The following is a 19,060-nucleotide window of genomic DNA, read 5'->3' on the forward strand; positions in this document are numbered from 1 at the left end:
CTGCGGGGACGGGAGTAGCAGCCCATGCTTCCGAGAAACGCGCGGGGAAAACCCACTGGTGAAGTCTAGCTGTTACTTCTCACTTTCCTGCATTCAACTTGGACTGCTGACAGTCGACCTTGTCAGGTTCTCGTATCGTTATATCTGGCATCGCACGAATCCATTATGGCATCTGATATAAGCAGCTCAAGAAATCTCAGGACCCCGTCTTGCAACCCGTACGAGGGCGAGATATCGGAGCTGAGCTGTAAATCTTGCAAGAGGTTGTGTCCTCCCAAAACCACTGGGTGAAACCTACAAGATGGACGTCGTTTGCTAACCTTTGTTGCGTCTGCTTCTAGGAGAAAGGCGAAATGGTGAGCCACTCCTTCATGAGAGTCGTTGCAGTTGACTCGACTATCTGACACTCGCCAGCGACCGCCTCCTGCCGCACTGCACACTTTGCGATAGGAACTCGCAAACATGCGTTTATCCTTCAACGCGACTGAAGCCGGGGCCTAAGACGGGTAAGTTGGTGAACCTAGGCGGCCGCTGTAGCCGGCGTGCATTCAAGCTGATGAAATTAAAGGATCCCGTAATAAAAAGCGGCGACGCTCAAGCAACATTCCTCCCGAAGAAGCCTCTCCTGATAGCCATGCCAAGACCGGAACCGATGGCCTTGCAGTCGAATCTGGGATCAACACAACAGAGTCACCCACCAGCGGCCTGCAGTCGCAGAATGATGCGAGAAGGTCGTGGGAACACCACAGTGATCTCACCATTCCGGAACTCGCAGATAACGATGAGGAGACCGATGTCTCCGAATCCTCACACATATCTGGCACCAGATTCGTGCGAGCCATCAGCTTATCTTCAATGGTCCATCCTTCACATCAGCCCAATTTGACTTCTCCGTCCCGGACCTCCTCTTCCACCGACCACGGTTTCTTTTTCAAACTAGTTTGGTCGCAGAATACCCTTATGCAGGTATGCGAGTCGTTAGATCTAACAATAGACTCGCTACAAAGGCTGTGCGTTGACTAGTCTCAACCCTATCCTCTTCCTCGGGTGGGCATTTCCATGACTGACATGTATTTCAGTACCGATACCTATTTCAACAGAATGATGGCCTTCTCTCTATTTCATGAGCCTTCCTTTGGCGACAAGATTCAGACTGTCAAGAATAGTCTTCATCTCAAAGCATTGATGGCATCGATGTTTTCCATCTCAGCGCGCTTCAATATCAGCCCCGATGACGAGTCTTCGCCGACCTCGTCGATGTCAAATTGGCCATCGCACGCTCATTTTCATCACTTAGCAAAGGGCTTTATAGATCAGGCCCTCGATGAATTTGACGATGAGCCTCCACCTATATGTGTCACGCAGGCCCTGGTGCTGTGCACATTCTATGAGCTGGCGAGGGGCGTCAGAGGCCATGCGTGGCGGCTGCTCGGTACCTGTGTAAGGGTGGCTTATGAGCAGCGGCTTCATCTTATTGACAGCATGGCACCTGGGCCTACAAAGCCACCATCAACGCTGTCGGAGCTACTCAAATGGTCTGAAATGGAGGAGAGACGACGCGTTTGGTGGGTCATTTGGCAAATGGATGCGTTCGCCTCAACGGTGCGCAAGTCGCCTGCCGCCATCGATCAGGCAATCAACGAGACTTACCTCCCGGTGTCCGACGACGCTTGGTTCCAAACTAAATACCAATCAAGCTGCTTTCTCGATCCTATACCAACTGAACGATCGAAAAAGTTGTTGAAGTCTGGTAACAACAGCGATATGGCTTGGTTCGTTGTCGTTAACTCCATTATGCGAGATGCTCAGGTGCTGGCTCGAGGAAACATAAATGGCGCCCTCTCAGATTTGATGCCCGGGGATGATGCGGGCTTTCATTCCCTCAAATACTACTTTCATGGCCACTTCAGAAAGGCTCAGTCCTCTGAAGATGGTCGGCAACTCTCTGTACTAATAAGAGCTCTCCAACAGACAGTTGCGGCGCTGCCAGGACGACTGAGCTATCAGGGAGGCTACCTTAGCTTCGGAGATGTGCCATCCGCAGACAACCCCGCGCAGCCCCGATCCGAACCGCGGGAGGATTCAGCGCAGCACGCCGTCTTCCTAATGTCGCAGTTAGCACGATTCATGATATATCACCATCTTGCTTTTGGTGAGATACTTTTGGGTACTATTTTCTCCGAATCCGGTGGCTCCCCGTCTTTTGGATGGTCTGCTACACCAAGGAGCGAGCGGGAGAGGCTATCGAACTCCGAGGGGCTTAGAAACTGCCTCGAAGCCTCCGACAATATATACGCGGTTATCAGCAGATCTTCAGAAAGGCATGTAGAGTGGACCAACCCGTTCCTCGCTAGTACGGTGTGGCTCGCGGCATCTCTGCAGATACTCCGCAAGGTCTTCGCCCCGGCGACGCGCGGTGACCTCTCTGAACAGGAGTCTAAGATTGACGTACTCAGTGGTGTGTGCCAAAGATACACGGACTTTTGGGACACGCCGCGTAGCCTCCTGCAGAACCTGGATACGTTAGAGGACCGACTTTTAAAGAAAAAGACGGAAATGGCTGCCATGGAAGCGCAAAGTGTATCGTGCTTTGAATCGCGAAACACGGGACAACGGGGCTTTCCTGTAGCGGCGGATGTCAGCGGACGAAATCATGTGGAAAACTTCCAATTTGCAACAGGAATGGGGCCTGAAAGCAACAACCCGCTTGCCCAGAGTCCGGTGGAGCCGCAGCCCGTGGACCGGGGTCATGGCGGAGGCCTGTCACTTTCGCCGTATACCTCGATGGGCCGCGAAGATTGGATCGATAGTCGGAGGGATATCTTGGATAATATGGAAGCAGCAAACTACCCCACTGGAAACTTGGAGATGCCATACTTTAGTCCTTCGGAGGGATTCGCTGGGTTTCCCGAGGCTGATCAGGAGCTAAGTCTGTTCATATCTACGTTGGTAGGCTAGGGCACACCGTTTCACGTTGATATAGAAGCTCATAACGTGATGTTGCGTTTGAAACCGATTTGCTGTACCCCGGATTAATGTCATGTTCTACCCTAGAGCTCGAGTTTTGGTCTCAGGATTGGACGTTTCAATGGAATACTCCTGACCACCCGGGTAGAACAGGACGGCATAGACGACGACGACGATGGCGGCGATAACTACGAGGATAGACTTAAAATAAGTAACGGCAGTAAAGGCCTCACTGGAAATAGGTATAACGTACTGCAGTGTTTATCATTCCAGATCGTACTCGGCTCGCGTCACTCAAAGCCTTCTCCCGGATGACAAAAACCAAGCAAAATTTCAGGCGATAAAATTAAAGGAATATGTACATAGGCCTTTAAAGCTTAGGGTAGCGGGTTCCCGCTCTGAGTTCTCAGACAGGCTTCGGGCGGACTGATTTCTCTGCCTCTTGTTTCTTTTGCGCCCGCTTTCGGCTCAACAATCGGACTATTCCATACGATAAGCAGAATCTGGCTGTTTCTGTTGGATCCGCTATAGTTGATCACGTAGAAGATGGATACAAAGGATAAGTTAAAATTGAAGGTTCGCAGTCATTCCAATGAGGTCTGTACAATTGAAATCTGGGTATCTCGGATCTCCCGACGACGTTCGCGAAACTTTTTCACTCTCCTTCAATGCTTTTCACCCTCTAGATACTCGTCGGTTTAGCTGTGTTCTCTCCCAAGTTTTGGCCCTGGCACCATGATGAGTTCATCCTGGTCGCACCTAGTACGCTTCGTTGCTCAGGAAGATGGCCAAGTACACCTCGGCCAGGTCGACGCCGGCGAATGGCAAGATGTCGGTCTCGCCACTCTGAAAAGCCAGCGTATTCCCGTCAAGCTAGTGAAAGGGAATGTGTTTGATGGATGCGTGACTGAGGAGGTAATGCATGTGAAAGAGGTAAATCAACGCCACGGCGCTGTGACATACCATTACCCTTGCGAATGGCTGACTTTCACTATCGGATCTCCAGCTTCTTTCGCCTCTCACAATGGAAGAAGTCCCCATAATCAGGTGCATGGGGCTGAACTATCGCGATCATGCCCTCGAGGCCAACATGGACATCCCCGAGGTTCCAGTCCTCTTCGTCAAGCCGAGGACAGCTCTAGCGGGACCATATCCTGCACCCATCAACGTTCCCCGGTTTTCCCAGGACTCTACGAGTGACTACGAAGCAGAGCTCTCCGTAGTGCTTTCCAAGTCTGGCCGAGACATACCGGAGAGCGACGCCATGGACTACGTCCTTGGGTATACATGTAGTAATGACGTGAGCGCAAGGAAGCAACAGTTTATGAACAGCCAGTGGTGCTTTTCGAAAGGTATACAGATTCCTCGGAAGGTCAACATAGAGACCATTCAGCGAAGATAGCCATACAATCAGCTGGCTGATACTTGTTTCGTAGGACTTGACGGATCCTGTCCGATAGGACCAATTCTCGTCGCAAAGTCAGCTCTGAAAGACCCACATTCTCTGAGAATAAGAGCTATTCACAATGGCCAAACTGTTCAAGACTCAAACACGAGGTATGCACTTCTCCTTTGTACAGTTTCCAGTTTGCAACTACAACTAATCACGATATCATTCCGCAAAGAGAGATGATTTTCGACATCCCCAAGATCATTGCATTTCTTTCGCAAGGCACGACGCTAGAGAAGGGCACGATAATCATGACCGGTACCGGGCCCGGCATTGGCATGGCTAGGGATCCGCCGATATTTCTGAAGGATGGAGACGATATGAGAATTGAAATTTCGGAGATAGGGACTCTCGTCAACGTTGTTAAATATGAATAGTTCTAATAGTATTATGAGAGCTAGTTGGAATGCAAATGAGCAAAAGATACTTATTGACGCGGTGCGCAGTTAAGACGGTTTCTTTTGCATTATCTGGGTCTGTTCTGCGTGATACTTACATTTTTCGAACGATCAAATGGTACCAATAACTACAGCCGGCGTTCTATCGCAGCTTTCCAGATGCGAATACCATTCTGTACCATGATAATACACGCGCGAGAATAATCACTGCATCGTTTCAATTCCCAATCATGCATGCTGTATTTTAATAATGATTCGGGCATGACTTAACAACAAGATCATTTGGCTGAGCATTGGAGAACTACTTCGGCGGAACGAAATTCCCATGTTTCCTCACAAAGGGAACTGATACTACTGTTATGTGTCGCCGGGACCCAGAATGACCCTCATTACCTCCGACAACTTCTCAACACAGCTGTCCAAGTCATTCGGTACCTCGCGCGCTCTCCAGGCTACAAAGCGGTCAGGACGGACTAACACCGCACCGGACTCCTCAACACCCCTCAGTCGATCCCAATCGAAATACACATCTTCCCAGTCCTGTCGAAAACCTACAGACCAAACCTTGATCTCACAGCCCCTTGCCGCGGCCACAGCCTTTGCCGCCTCCTTCCATAGCATACCTCCTGGCCCAGTAAGTATAGTGAAGGCTCCGTGACCGGCAAGGTCAATCGTCGACACCATTTTGCTTGGGATCGCTCTGTTGAGCGAGGCGTGCGGCAAGCGGCGGCCCGGATACGTGCTTGGATCGTAGTACGCGACATCGTCCTCGGCTGCTCTTTCTGAAGGGCAGTAGGGAAGAGGCTCATCCTTGACATAGATGCATGAGCTGGAGTAGAGCTGGTTCATTTCGATACCGAGGCCGTGAAACTCATGCGCCGTGGCTGTGATGGCTTGACGGAAGCTCTCGCGTGCCTTTCGACCCTCTCCTGTAGGGCTCAAAAGAAGCTTGAAGACGTTGCTGCGCTCTTCGACTGTTTGTTCCATCATTCCAAGGGACTTCCAAACTGCAGAGTGCTTTCGAAAGGAGTCGTTGGCTTGAGACACAATGCTGACTCCTACTGGTTGCCGCTCGGTGCTGTAGGTATCGAGCAGCGAGCGGCCTGCTAAGCCCTTTTCCACGTATGCAACTTTCCATGCCAGGTTAAAAGCGTCCTGAATGCAGGTGTTGGAACCGAGTCCATTCATTGGAGGGTGGCGGTGGACTGCGTCACCCAGGCAGAATCTGAATCCCGTCTGGTCAGCATAGAGTGACTTCAATGTGACATATACGATGTTCTTTCACCTACATATTACCCTCTGAGTATCTCTCAGCGACGATATCATTAACATACCATCTAGAAACCGAGAGGATGTCGACATTGGTGTCGTCTCCGATCAACGTTTGAATGCGGCCTTTGTACGCCTCGTTTGAAATTGGGACGGATGCATCGAAGCCGGGACTGGGAAAGAGGATGAAGATCCATTCAAACCATGGCTTCACCATTCGTGCGATGCCCATCCAGCCAAACTCCGGATGATCAACATCAGGCTGCATCAGCCAGTGCAGATTCCCGCTCCGGTGTTCCATCAAATGAGAAAGGTCGGCTTTGACCAGTACGTTGATTGCGAGACCGCCCCCGGACTTGGCAATGAGTGGAATCTGAAGCGTCTTGATTGTGAGGCTGCGGGCGCCGTCAGCCCCGAAGATATACTTCGTTCGTATCGAGAAGTGGATCTTGGAAAGGTCATCCCAGACGTTGACCAAATACTTTCCGTCCGAGGGGTCATGTTTCCAGGACACAAGTTTGGTGTTAAACCTGACGACGAAGCCATGGTGCGATGCAAACCGAGTCAGTACCGGCTCGAGCAGAGTTTGCGGGATGTCCACAGGATCGCAAGGACTTGCAAGTTCATAGTCGCCCTTTGATCCGAGTTAATGCCAGTTCATGTCTCGGGAATAGCGTGCACATAATGTGACGAGAAGTGCCGGGACTGTACCTTTCTTCGGGGATCATTTCCCCAAGACGGGATGCGCGCCAGCTCTTCCCCCGCCATGCTATAACACCAGCGCGTGTGCTGCATACAGTGGCCTTTCGTTGCCATGGAGCGTATTTCCTGATCCAGTCCAATGTCACGCAGACACTCTGGGATATGAGCCCAACATTTCAGCATATTGATGCGAGAACTGCTTCAAGTAGCGTACCTAGTGCGGCCATATTGGTGATATGGGCGCGCGGTGTGTCTGCTGTCCCATGACTTGCGCTTATCATGATACCTCTCAAGCCATGCGACGCCAGGAAGCAGGCCAGCGATGCGCCTGCTGGGCCTGCTCCAACCACGAGGATATCCGTTTCGCATGAATTTTCGAGCATGTTGAAGTCGCCGTTGATGTCCTTTTGGCGGAGAAACGTGATGCGTCGAATGAGGAAGAGGGGATGCTGCTGCAACGGACGGATTCGAATCTTGGGCGGAATGAGATGGTTGGACCAATCGAAAGAAGCGAAATGAACAGCGTATCGGCAAAGCTACACGTCAGCCGGCAACGAGATCAGTAAAAAAAGCCAAATGAATGGAATTGGAGTATCGGTCCTGGATTCGGAACACTGGCTTTGTACATGTCGACTGGACGATTGGGGCCACAGGCCACACCCCGGTGTCAGCAGTCCAACTAGGGGTCGCTGCATCGGAGTAATTTTCTCCAAATCGGTTCAATTCTCTGCCGGCACAATCACGCCTGTGTAGTTTCAACACGGCTTGGAAATTGTTCGCCAGCACTCAATAGCATGGCTTATCAACGATGATGTTGTTTCTGGATAAATGTGCAAGGCCGGAATGGGAATGAGTGTAGTAGACTTTGACATACTGCTCTGTATTCCCGAGCCAACCTGTGACCCATCTAGCACAATCTTACATCTCAGACGGTTTCATTTTCTTTGCTTGAGCCTTGGTTTGACTCGACCTCTTCGTACGAAGATGTCTGGAATCATCGCCAGCGGCTCCACCGAGGCGACTTCCGCTTCCGTACGCAAAATCAACCTCGTCCGCATCTCGCATATCTATTACACTTACAAAGACTTGCAGAGGTCGAAGGCTTTCTTCGAGGATTTCGGATTTGTCGAGGCTCAAAGAAGTAATGGCCGTGTCTATTATCGTGGCTATGGGGCAGAACCTTTCATCGCTTGTGTTTCAGTGGGCTCCGAGGACGGATTCGGTGGGGCAGCCTTTGCTGTTGAGTCCGAAGATGATCTGATTTACGCGTCCGAAACACTTCCTAGCGCTACGAAGCCTTACGACTTGATCGATGCTCCTGGGGGAGGAAGTTGCGTTTCCTTTCGAAGTTCGGTTGATGGCTTTTCCTTTCATCTTGTGTTTGGACAGAAGATGTTGAGCACGAATGCTTCATTTCCTGAACTGGACTTCAACTTTGTACGTTCTCGGTGCTCAAAAAGTTTCGATAACTTAACAGAGGCCTAATATTCGCCCAGCCAACCAAGAAACACAGGAATGCAGGCACTTTCCAGCGTTTTGAGAAAGGTAACTCCAATCAGAAAGATCAATCTCTATGGCGAGAGTGACTGCAGAAGGCTCACTTCCTTCTAGGGCCTGCACCAGTCCACAAGCTTGGGCACTTCGGCGTTTGCGTAACTGATTTCCAGAAAACATACGACTTTTTCACGAGTCGTTTCAATTTCATCCCTAGCGACGTGAGTTTACCAGAAACTCCGCGAGGAGAGCAGCACTGACACTGGCTTTGGTTGGCTCCTATAGCTTGTACACGATCACACAGGACGCAATGTGACAGCGTTCCTTCGCTTGGACCGTGGAGAGAAACTCGTGGATCATCATTCCTTCTTCTTCGACGAGGGCCCAAGATTCCACGTACACCATTCATCCTACGAAACTCACGATTCTGACATGCAGTTTCTCGGCCACGACTGGCTACGTCACCGAGGATACGAGAATTGCTGGGGAGTCGGACGCCATATCATGGGCAGTCAGATATTTGACTACTGGTCAGTACTGATGGAGTTGAAACGAAAATGTTATCGTAACCTGCTCATGCTGTTCCCCGCTAGGTACGATCCCAGCAAATTCATCTTCGAACACTACGTCGACGGCGACCAGATGAACAGCTCTCATCCTACAAGTGTTTCAGAAGCCTCTCCCAACGGTCTTCACATTTGGGGTATGTGCAATCTTTCGTGAAACAATAAACCGATAAATCGATGATATCTTTGTCTAATTGTATTAATTCTAGGCCCTGATCTCCCGCCCGACTTTCTGGTATGAGTTAAGCCTGTGAGGAAGGCTATGGTGATTGGCTTGATAATCTTCAAAAAGCACAGTACGGTGCGTTGTTCCTTGGCGTACCTGCCGTTCAAGTAGACTCTCGTGCCCTCAATGAAAGATACATTTTATTTATTCATGACATGGTGGAAAGTCAACCCCATCTTCGTGCTGCCAACCGCAGCAATTGAACGTCTTAGCACTTCCGTGCCTCAATTGCCTCAGCTCGTTGAAGAATTAATTGGACTATGTCATTATTGAATTAGCACCATTACGTCTTCTCAACTGGCTTATGTGATGTTCACGAATTTGAACGAGTAATCTCGTAGTGCAATCCGACTGGAAGGCCAGAGGGCATGAGCTGTAAATCATTTACTAAAATATCATTGAATATTCAAATTAAAACCAGTACACACACGTTTGATTGTTCCGCTGTTATCTCAATGTTTCCCCGTAAGCCTTCCGCTAACAAGCCTCAAAGACCTCCCAGTATCTATCACATCCGTCTTCTAGGGTGGTATGTGGCGGCGGCTGCAGATGGAGTATTTCGACTTTCTCTCACGTTTCCAAACCCTGACTAATTGAAGATATTCCATCGGGCTTCCCCGCACCGCAACCACACAATGCGGCACCGGTTTGATCATGCCCACCGGTCGGACAGATCATGTCTAGTGCTACTCCAAATCGCTCCGACAAAATTACGCCGAAAGTACGGCAACTACTTCGGCAGTTTCAGCAGCAGCTTTTGACCAGAGACCACCTTCCCTGTCAGGGGACACTTATTGGACTTTCATTGTAATACACTATGCCGCTATGAGCACTGGGCATGTCAAAAACGTCAAGTTTATCAAGCCCTATACTCCTGTACAGTCGTCACTCAGTCCCAGATTCATCGACACTCTGTCTTCGAACAATTTTACGATCATGAGCTGCCCTTTGTTCTTCGTCGTTGCTCGTGTGGTTGGTTCAGATGGGTCGCTTGAGAAGGTAAAGTGTCAGCCTGCAGTCCTCCCTTTTACGACAAACCTATTTCCTCCGTATGTTGCTGACGAATTCTGCGACCGTCCGTAGTGGAAAGAGCGACTAGTCGGTCTTTGCGGTGTATCAGCCACCGAGCCACTGGGCAATAGTTACTACTGGGGGCATGACTTGGATGGCGAGCCGGATACCTTGTGGGGCCTTGAAGGCTACACGCATCCCGCCGGTTTCTTCCTTGGACATACGTCAACGGAGACTTTCAAGCACGAGATGCGTCTCGCAGATGAAGATAAGCTCTTGAAAACAGTCCAGGGTATTGGTAGTCCGGACTACGATTTGCATCATTATGACTTTGCCGGGGGTTGGCTGAAGCGCGAAGACGACGACTATAAAGATTCGAAAGACAGCGCTGTTGCCGTCGTCCACTTCTGGACATCGGAGAGAGATAGGTCTTTGGTGATCGACCGTTTGACTGATTTTGCCGCATCGCGAAGGGCGATCAATTTCAATCAAGGCTCGCTACAAAGCTGCGGCGTTCTGAAAGAGGTCATGCAACCAAACCTCACCACCTTGTGGCTTCGGTATGTCAATTCCAAGAGCTCACTTATTATTTGCCTTCTCTCCTTATTATTATTTGCCTCACAAGAAACATGACTGAATGGAGTGCGATATATCAGCACCAGGACCCAAGAGGACTTGAATTCCCATCTTGTCTCGGAAGAATACAAAGATTTACTGGCATCTGTGGAGCCTGTCCTCAGCCTTTGGGTAGAAACTCACTTATCCCAATCATTCAATGGCCACATCGACCAGAGGCCAATCACACATGATGTACAGTAGAATAAATATACCGCTACATACATACCTACACATCACTTGAACCAAGACTTTCGCACTAAAGTTCGGATTATCAATCATGATTAAAAAGACTTCGGTCAATACCACTGGTATCTAAGCGAATAGTTATGGGGAGACAGTAGCAGGAATAATGACGGAGATACCATAAACGGTGGCGACGAAGACGACGAAGACGACGATAGTAATAATAGCAATGGGGATAATAATGAAAGTAGAGTTTTTGCAGCCCAGGCGGACATTGGCACCTCTGACAACTCAGGTGACTCCGATAGATGCGATCCTTTCATCTTGCGCTAGATTGAGCCTGCATCGCTTTCGAAAACAGCATCCCGGAAACTCATCTAGCAAAGGATCAAAGTTCAGCCTGGGTTGGAGGTCTGTGATGGTATCGATTTCGTGGTTCGGATGACTTGCAGTGTGGGGTTACGATGAGCTCGCTACATGGGTCCGCAGACGCGACTGGTTGGCCCTCCGAAATTTGCTTCCTGAAATAGTGCTTATTGACAACTTGATAATTGCCATTGTCTTTACTAAGCGGCTTTCTTTGATTAGAAAGCCTTATCTGAGATTCTAAACCATCGCCAGCGCTGCGTAACATTAGCGCTTTGAAACAACATGGAGCTCGAGGAACACCGTCTTGCGACAAAATGTATCCAGTCTGTCATCCGCGTAAGTCCCGCGTAGCCATAAGACTGAGAAAATTGAATTGCGTTGCCTCAAGTTCATTTTGATGAACCATCACTGACAACATTTACGCAACGACGCATCAAGGGGTGTTCCATCGATTCCAGAGCAGTGGTACTGACAGTGGTGAAAGACTGCCAAACCGTATTGAAACGGCGACGCCGACCAGGGTCTGATGCCGCTATCGATCGGCCCCACGGCGTCATCCCGGCTCCAAATGGACGGGTCGCAACGCGTAAGCGCGACCGCCGGAATGCAACTTTTCAAGGGTTAGTGCTTCGCATCGAATGATCGTCATGTAACCCTGTCGCAATGGCCGGCGCCAAGTGTGGAGCAGTTGCGATCGCCTTGACAGGCTGGGGCGCCGAGAAACTGTCGGTTTATCTCTGGGTTCATTTCGCCAAGTCGTCTCGCTCCATGTTGCTTGTTATTCCTCTGATTCTGTTGCTCGAGGTTGTTGCTGTTGGTCAGGCGAAGAATAGGCTGGTCCATCAATAATACCTAATACCATTTCTTGGCGCGCACACATCGATCGGTGGATCAAACCTCCTCACCATGCTCCTCGGCAAGCCCAGCAAAGGCGAGAAGAACGCCGGCGTTATCTACAGCTCCGAGCAGCAACCTGCCGGCCAGGTCGAAGCGCAACCCATCGACGCATCGTCAACAGAACCATCCTCGGAGTCTGCTTCGACATCGGGAAGAAAGCAACGCAACTGGTCACAGCGTCTCAACCCGCTCAAGACGAAATATGTGCCCTTAGTTCCTGACAGGCGTCAGCCATCGTTAGAGGCAGGAGCTGGATTCTTCAGCAGACTGTTGTTCACTTGGGTTACTCCTCTCATGCACGTAGGTTGAGATGGTTTGAAGTAACACTTGCAATCATTCTGACAAAAAGTTGCAGGTTGGCTATCAGCGGCCGTTGGAACAAAACGACATCTGGGAGGTTAACCCCGAGCGAAGCGCCGAGGTTCTCGAAGTCAAGTTTCGCGCCGCATTTCAGAGGCACACGGCGAGTGGCAGCTCTCGCCCTCTCTTGCGCGCCCTTCTTAGCACCTTCAAGAAGGAGTTTGTCGTTGGCGCGCTCTGCCAGCTTGGCAGCACCGTGGCATCGACCATCTCGCCCTTCCTACTGAAGTATCTCATTGCATTCGCGACTGAGGCCTACAATGCAGCCAAGAACGGCTCCTCAGCACCGAACATCGGATACGGTGTCGGCCTCGTCATCATCATCACGTTTTTGCAGATCGTCATGACGCTCAGTATCAACCATTTCCTGTACTTTGGCATGACGGTAGGCGGCGAGGCAAGAGCCGTCTTGATGTCTGTCATCTTTGACAAGGCTATGAAGATCTCGGGACGCGCCAAGGCCGGTGGTTCATCCGATGTCGCACTCCCTCCTGGCGATGTTGCGCCTGGTAGCGATGAGGAGAAAAAGTGGTACAAGAAGTTACTCGGAACTAAGCAGAAGCAAGATAAGCCGAAGAAACCTGAGGCCAAGTCTGAAGGAGAGAGCGGGTGGAGTAATGGTCGCATTGTCAACCTCATGTCAACAGACACCTACCGCATCGATACGGCTAGCGGCTTCTTCCACCTTCTCTGGGGCTCACCTCTTAACATCGTCATCACAATGGTCCTGCTTCTCATCAACTTGACCTACAGCGCCTTGCCGGGCCTCGGTCTATTGTTCATCTGTTCTCCCGCTCTGGGACTGGCCTTCAAGGCTCTGTTCAAGCGTCGCTTCGCCATCAACCAGATCACGGACGCTCGAGTGAGTCTCACGCAGGAGGTCATGCAAGCCATGCGCTTCGTCAAGCTTTTCGGCTGGGAAACGAGTTTTTTGGGTCGCATCGACGAGATTCGCAAGAAGGAGATCAGGTCAATCCAGATTCTGATGTCCATCCGCGACGGTATTCAGGCTGTTTCTATGAGCATGCCCGTCTTTGCCTCGATGCTTTCCTTCATCACGTACTCGCTTACGAGCCATTCCTTGAACCCTGCCCCTATCTTCAGTTCACTGGCTTTGTTCAATAACCTGCGGATGCCTTTGAACATGCTTCCTATGGTCATTGGGCAAGCCGTCGATGCTCTAGCGTCTGTCAAGCGCATCGAGGAATTCCTACTTGCCGAGGAGTCGACCGACGACGTCCAATACGATTACAACGGTCAGAACGCCATCACCGTTGAAGATGCTACATTCACTTGGGAGCAGACATTGGCCCAAGCACGCGAAGGTCTCAGCGATAGGGAGGACAGTCCCGGTGCCAGAACGCCCAGCACAATCACCATGTTGGAGCCATTCCACATCCCCAACCTTAACCTGGCTATCGGCAGATCAGAGCTGGTGGCTGTGATAGGAAGTGTTGGGTCAGGGAAGACGTCGCTATTGGCTGCTCTGGCCGGTGAGATGCGCCAAACGGGCGGTTGCTTGACACTGGGTTCCACGCGTGCTTTCTGCCCGCAGTACGCCTGGATTCAGAATGCCAGTGTTCGGGATAACATCATCTTCGGACGCGACTTTGATCGCGAATGGTACGACAAGGTGACGAAGGCCTGTGCTCTTCGTACCGACTTCGAGATGCTTCCCGACGGCGATCGCACTGAAATTGGCGAGCGCGGCATCACCGTCTCCGGTGGGCAGAAACAACGCATCAACATTGCCCGTGCCATCTACTTCAATGCCGATATTGTGTTGATGGATGACCCCCTCTCTGCGGTGGATATCCACGTGGGAAAACAGATCATGGACAAGGCCATCTGTGGCTTGCTTTCAAACAAGTGTCGCGTCCTAGCAACACACCAGCTTCACGTCCTGAACCGTTCCGACAGAATCATCTGGCTGGACGAGGGTCACATCAAGGCTGAGGGTAGCTACGAAGAGCTCATGTCCGGAAACGAGGAATTCGAGAAACTGATGGAGCTTACTCATGTTGATGAGCAAGCCTCCGAGTTCCACGGCTCACAACAAGACCCCAACGCCGTGACCGCCGAGGAACCCGTCAATGAAGAGGAAAAGCTGGTCAAGATCGAAACGCACAAGAGTACAGCGGCGCTGATGCAAGCTGAAGAACGCGCTTTGGACGCCGTCAGCTGGAGCGTCTACGGCGCCTACATCCGGGCCAGCGGCTCCATCCTTGTCGCGCCCTTAGTCATCGGTTTCCTTGTTCTGGCTCAAGGATGCAACATCATGACAAGTTTGTGGCTATCATGGTGGACCGCAGATCAGTTCTCCAACGTTGACGAGGACACCTACATCGCCGTCTATGCAGGACTGGGCGCAGCGCAAGCGATATTGATGTTTTGCTTTGCCGTGTCCATCTCGATCTTTGGAACACGCGCTTCAAAGGTCATGCTCAATCGTGCCATGACCAAAGTCCTTCGCGCTCCCATGTCCTTCTTCGACACAACACCGCTGGGCCGCATTACGAATCGCTTCAGCAAGGATATCGATGTCATGGACAACACTCTCACCGATTCCCTGCGCATGTACTTGCTGACCATCAGCATGCTGCTCTCAACGATGGCCCTGATTCTCGCGTATTACTACTACTTCGTTGCGGCCTTGGTGCCGCTCTTGATTATCTTTCTCTTTTCGGCCAACTACTACCGCAGCTCGGCGCGTGAGATCAAGCGACATGAAGCCATCTTGCGTTCACATGTCTTTGCAAAGTTCAGCGAGGCAGTGTATGGCACCTCGACGATCCGCGCGTATGGACTTCGTGACCAGTTCACGGCAGTCTTGCGGAAGCAGATTGATGGCTTTGACGGCGCGTATTTCTTGACGTTCGGAAATCAGCGGTGGTTGTCTTTGCGTCTCGACGCCATTGGCCTGGTGACCATTTTCGTTCTTGGCATGCTGGTGGTTACGTCACGGTTCACCGTCAACCCCAGTATCGGAGGTCTGGTCTTGTCATATATGCTGGGCATCATGGGTCAGTTCCAGTTTGCAGTACGTCAAATGGCCGAAGTTGAGAATGATATGAACAACACCGAGCGCATCCACTACTATGGCACGGGTCTGGAGGAGGAAGCACCGCTGCATATTGGAGAGGGTATGCCGAAGAGCTGGCCCAGCCAAGGCGAGATCGTGTTTGACCACGTGCAGATGCGATACCGGGCGGGATTGCCGCTCGTGCTGAAAGACATCCACATGCACATCAAGGGAGGCGAGCGTTTGGGGGTTGTCGGTCGCACAGGTGCCGGCAAGTCCAGCATCATGAGTATGCTATTTCGCCTTGTGGAAATCAGCAGTGGTTCTATTACCATTGACGGAGTCAACATCAGCACCATTGGACTTCAGGATTTGCGGTCTCGTCTGGCTATTATCCCACAAGATCCAACATTGTTTAAGGGCACCATCCGGTCGAACCTGGATCCTTTTGACGAGCACTCAGACACTGAGTTGTGGGCGGCACTTCGACAGGCAAATCTTGTCACTGACACGTCCTCACCGGGAGCTCTGGGATTGCAGAGCGTGGTTGAGGAAGAGGGTCTCAATTTCTCACTGGGTCAGCGACAGCTGATGGCCCTGGCCCGCGCCTTGGTTCGGGATGCCAAGATCATTGTCTGTGACGAAGCCACGAGTTCGGTGGATCTGGCTACGGATCAAAAGGTCCAGCAGACCATGGAGAGTTTCAGAGGCAAGACACTGCTGTGCATTGCTCATAGACTGGAGACCATCATTGGCTATGACCGCATTTGTGTGCTAGATAAGGGCGAAGTCGCGGAGCTTGGAACACCATTGGAATTGTTCGACAAGGGGGGCATGTTCACGAGCATGTGTGAGAAAGGAAGCATCAAGAGAGCGGATATCTTGGAGAAGATGACATCCAAGTAGATAGGCCAGCGTGCGGTGATTTAGTAATGATGGAATAAGAATTCATTGTTTTTTGTGAAGTACTTTGACTTCCAACTTTGTTTGTCATTCTCACCCTTGTCAATTTTCAAACGGCAAGATCGAATTAGATGTTATGACTTGATCAATCACTGTAAGGATCTGAACCATCGGCTCGTCGTAATCTGAGTTCTGAGGTTACGGCTGTTGCGTCAGCAATCAAGCTTACATCGGCGACCGCGAGAGCTTGGGTGCTTTTTGCGTCGTAGCCAGAGTCTTACTATCCGGGCGGATAACTTCCTACCTTGCATTAGATTCAATATTTTATTTTGTCTTAATTAACCTTCACTACAATCGTCGTTATTCCTATCCCTCTCTCTATTCCTATCGTTATCGTCGTTGTCGTTGTCGTCGTCGTCGTCGTCGTCGTCGTCGAGTATCCCTATCGTTATACATCTACTACCCGCCCGGTAAGTCAGAATTATCCGCCTGGATAGCAAAACTCCGTGGCTATTGATAGCTTCAAACGGAAGGTGGCCTGGAAAATGACACGCGTCGTACGGGATGATCTTGAGTTTACGGCGATTTTTCCAGTTAGTAAGCGGGATCTGCAAGGTCACATCGACTGCAACTGTAGCTCCGGCTCTCATACCACAAGCCGCTCCATATTGTTAGAGCCATCAGATGATGGACCAGGTCTTGGAATAACGAAGTCAGGTCGAGAACTGAGACTGCACGTGGTGTCCGTGAGAAAAGACACAGCTGGGAGTACTCAAGAGCATGATGAGCATCATTGAATGACGTGGCGGTGTTTGTGCAAATACTTGCCTTAAGCGACTAGGCTGGGTGAATGCAGAGTGACCCCTGAGTCTACTGTGGCGGAATATGTGGCTCTATGGAAGTCCATACAGCAACAAAACCCTGTTCAGAAAGCTTGCTATTTATAAAAGCCCTCCATTTTGTTGCGCTACTGACAACTGAAATGTATTGAGTTGAGATCTGAATCTGCATCATTTGGCCGTGGTATCAAATTGACCGTCGGCAGTCGTCAGTGCCACTCTTTTTACATCAACCTCCGTCAAGTTCTTTTGGTCTAGACCATGAACCGTTACGCAAGCTACAATCGTTTCCACGAACACCAGAAACATCAATGTTATACCCAAAGGCAGAAATCACGATTCCTCTCGTCCAGCCAACGAATGTTGTCCACCAGCGTTGTCCACCATGGCAGTCGTTTTTGGTTGTTGAACGGGAAGTGGGGGGTCGTCTGAAGCAGAACAGTGAAACATCGTCGTCTCTGAGACGGGAAGTGGGGTCAGCGTCCGCCGCAGAAACAAAAACATCGTTACATGGGCGACTCTCAGTTTCGTGGGTACCAGACATCAATCTCTAAATCCCTGGCTCCCGTAGGCCCTTGCGTTTGTCAGGCAGCCCTGTCCCAGTCTCTCATACTCTTAAGACTCGAGTGGTTTCCGGGAATTCCGGTGCAACTTTGCGGGGGCGGCCAATCGGACGATTTCTGTTGTTGACCATGCTCTTCTAACCATTTCAAGAGATCTACATGCGTCCTGTACTACTCTGAATCTGTTCTAGAAATATTCTCGGCCCATGGCCCCGGGTATCGACGATTTCTCGCCTTGCATGACGAGCAAGACGACGATTTTTGATACGCTTGCGCACTTTCGTCCCTTCTCATCCCGGTGGGAGCTGCTTGCGTGTTCGTCGATTGATCGAGCCGAAGATCCTACGGTCGAGGTGGCAGGTACACCAGCCCACGTCTGTTGCACGTCGTGATGCATAAATGTGGTCCCTCGCCCAACACACTTTTCAGCCTCAACTGGGCCTGTCAAAGCAAGCATCGAGCCCGCAACTGCTGCCATCCCCCTTATGCCATTGCACGGCACATACAATTTTAGGAATACGGGACGGATCGCGCTGAAGTCTGCTGTTTCACCGCGCATCCCACCTGCCCACTGGCCACGCAAGTACTCGAACAGGATAGCTTGTGGTCCATCATCCTTGAAGCATGGGGAAGCTCATCCGGCCCCTCTTGGAGCCTCCTCATGACGTTCTATGTCGCTGGAAATTCCGCAAGTGCAAACAATCCAGCGCCCATTTGTCGGATACTTCTGATGTGTGGGTTTCTTGGGCATAATTCCTGTGCAATGAAGCTCCCCGGATGCGTGTGTATTTTTTGACCTGTTGGCAGCCTTTGCTGTCATCCCATCTCACATGATACAGCGTATCCTGGTGAGACTGATGTTTTGCTAGGGTAAATTTCATGTCTTGGCGATCTTCAGACCATTAGTAATTGCATGTCTGTTGTTGATCTGCTAGATTATAATGAGGCATCCTATTCTCTCGGCCTAGATGAACATGGGGGAGCAAACTACGAGATCAAAAATAAAATAACAAAAAAAGTATGTATTTCAACTTGCATGATCCGCCCTGGGTCTCGATGTCCATGTCCAGATCATCTGATTCCCCCTTTCCAGCTTGACGGATTCCCATTCATTCGTGTCTATATAGACATGAGAGATTGTCCAATATCACGCTTTTCAAGACTGCAGACTGACCGCAAAGTAATCTAGTTCCATCCCGGCCGGTCCGGACATTTTTGAGCAT

General features: G+C 50.6%; 5 protein-coding genes across 5 annotated transcripts; 4 read left to right on the plus strand and 1 right to left on the minus strand.

The window, feature by feature from the left end:
• Positions 1–165: 165 nt before the first annotated feature.
• ctnR-1 (Citrinin biosynthesis transcriptional activator ctnR) lies at positions 166–2,958 on the plus strand (the record flags this gene model as incomplete). Its single annotated transcript, XM_032032689.1, has 5 exons — positions 166–263; positions 342–356; positions 415–506; positions 569–1,010; positions 1,080–2,958. 5 exons carry the CDS (start codon positions 166–168, stop codon positions 2,956–2,958), a joined length of 2,526 nt encoding a protein of 841 aa, XP_031888130.1.
• Positions 2,959–3,991: 1,033 nt separating this feature from the next.
• Positions 3,992–4,794, plus strand: fahd2-0 (Fumarylacetoacetate hydrolase domain-containing protein 2; the record flags this gene model as incomplete). The annotated part of the gene is made up of 3 exons (XM_032032688.1): positions 3,992–4,319; positions 4,404–4,524; positions 4,593–4,794. The coding sequence occupies 3 exons, from the start codon at positions 3,992–3,994 to the stop codon at positions 4,792–4,794; spliced, it is 651 nt and encodes a 216-aa protein (XP_031888133.1).
• A 378-nt stretch (positions 4,795–5,172) lies between these two features.
• On the minus strand, positions 5,173–6,852 carry tfdB-0 (2,4-dichlorophenol 6-monooxygenase; the record flags this gene model as incomplete). The annotated part of the gene is made up of 3 exons (XM_032032687.2): positions 5,173–6,040; positions 6,105–6,718; positions 6,796–6,852. The coding sequence occupies 3 exons, from the start codon at positions 6,850–6,852 to the stop codon at positions 5,173–5,175; spliced, it is 1,539 nt and encodes a 512-aa protein (XP_031888132.2).
• A 918-nt stretch (positions 6,853–7,770) lies between these two features.
• mcpII-0 (Metapyrocatechase 2) lies at positions 7,771–9,087 on the plus strand (the record flags this gene model as incomplete). Its single annotated transcript, XM_066152531.1, has 7 exons — positions 7,771–7,927; positions 7,988–8,223; positions 8,283–8,331; positions 8,398–8,501; positions 8,566–8,810; positions 8,874–8,983; positions 9,056–9,087. 7 exons carry the CDS (start codon positions 7,771–7,773, stop codon positions 9,085–9,087), a joined length of 933 nt encoding a protein of 310 aa, XP_066008276.1.
• A 3,072-nt stretch (positions 9,088–12,159) lies between these two features.
• Positions 12,160–16,438, plus strand: fer6-0 (Multidrug resistance protein fer6; the record flags this gene model as incomplete). The annotated part of the gene is made up of 2 exons (XM_032032685.1): positions 12,160–12,450; positions 12,506–16,438. 2 exons carry the CDS (start codon positions 12,160–12,162, stop codon positions 16,436–16,438), a joined length of 4,224 nt encoding a protein of 1,407 aa, XP_031888126.1.
• Between the last annotated feature and the right edge of the window lie 2,622 nt (positions 16,439–19,060).

This window comes from Colletotrichum fructicola (assembly GCF_000319635.2).
Source record: "Colletotrichum fructicola Nara gc5 chromosome Unknown KSG_Nara_v1_contig06, whole genome shotgun sequence".
Classification (NCBI taxonomy): domain Eukaryota; kingdom Fungi; phylum Ascomycota; class Sordariomycetes; order Glomerellales; family Glomerellaceae; genus Colletotrichum; species Colletotrichum fructicola.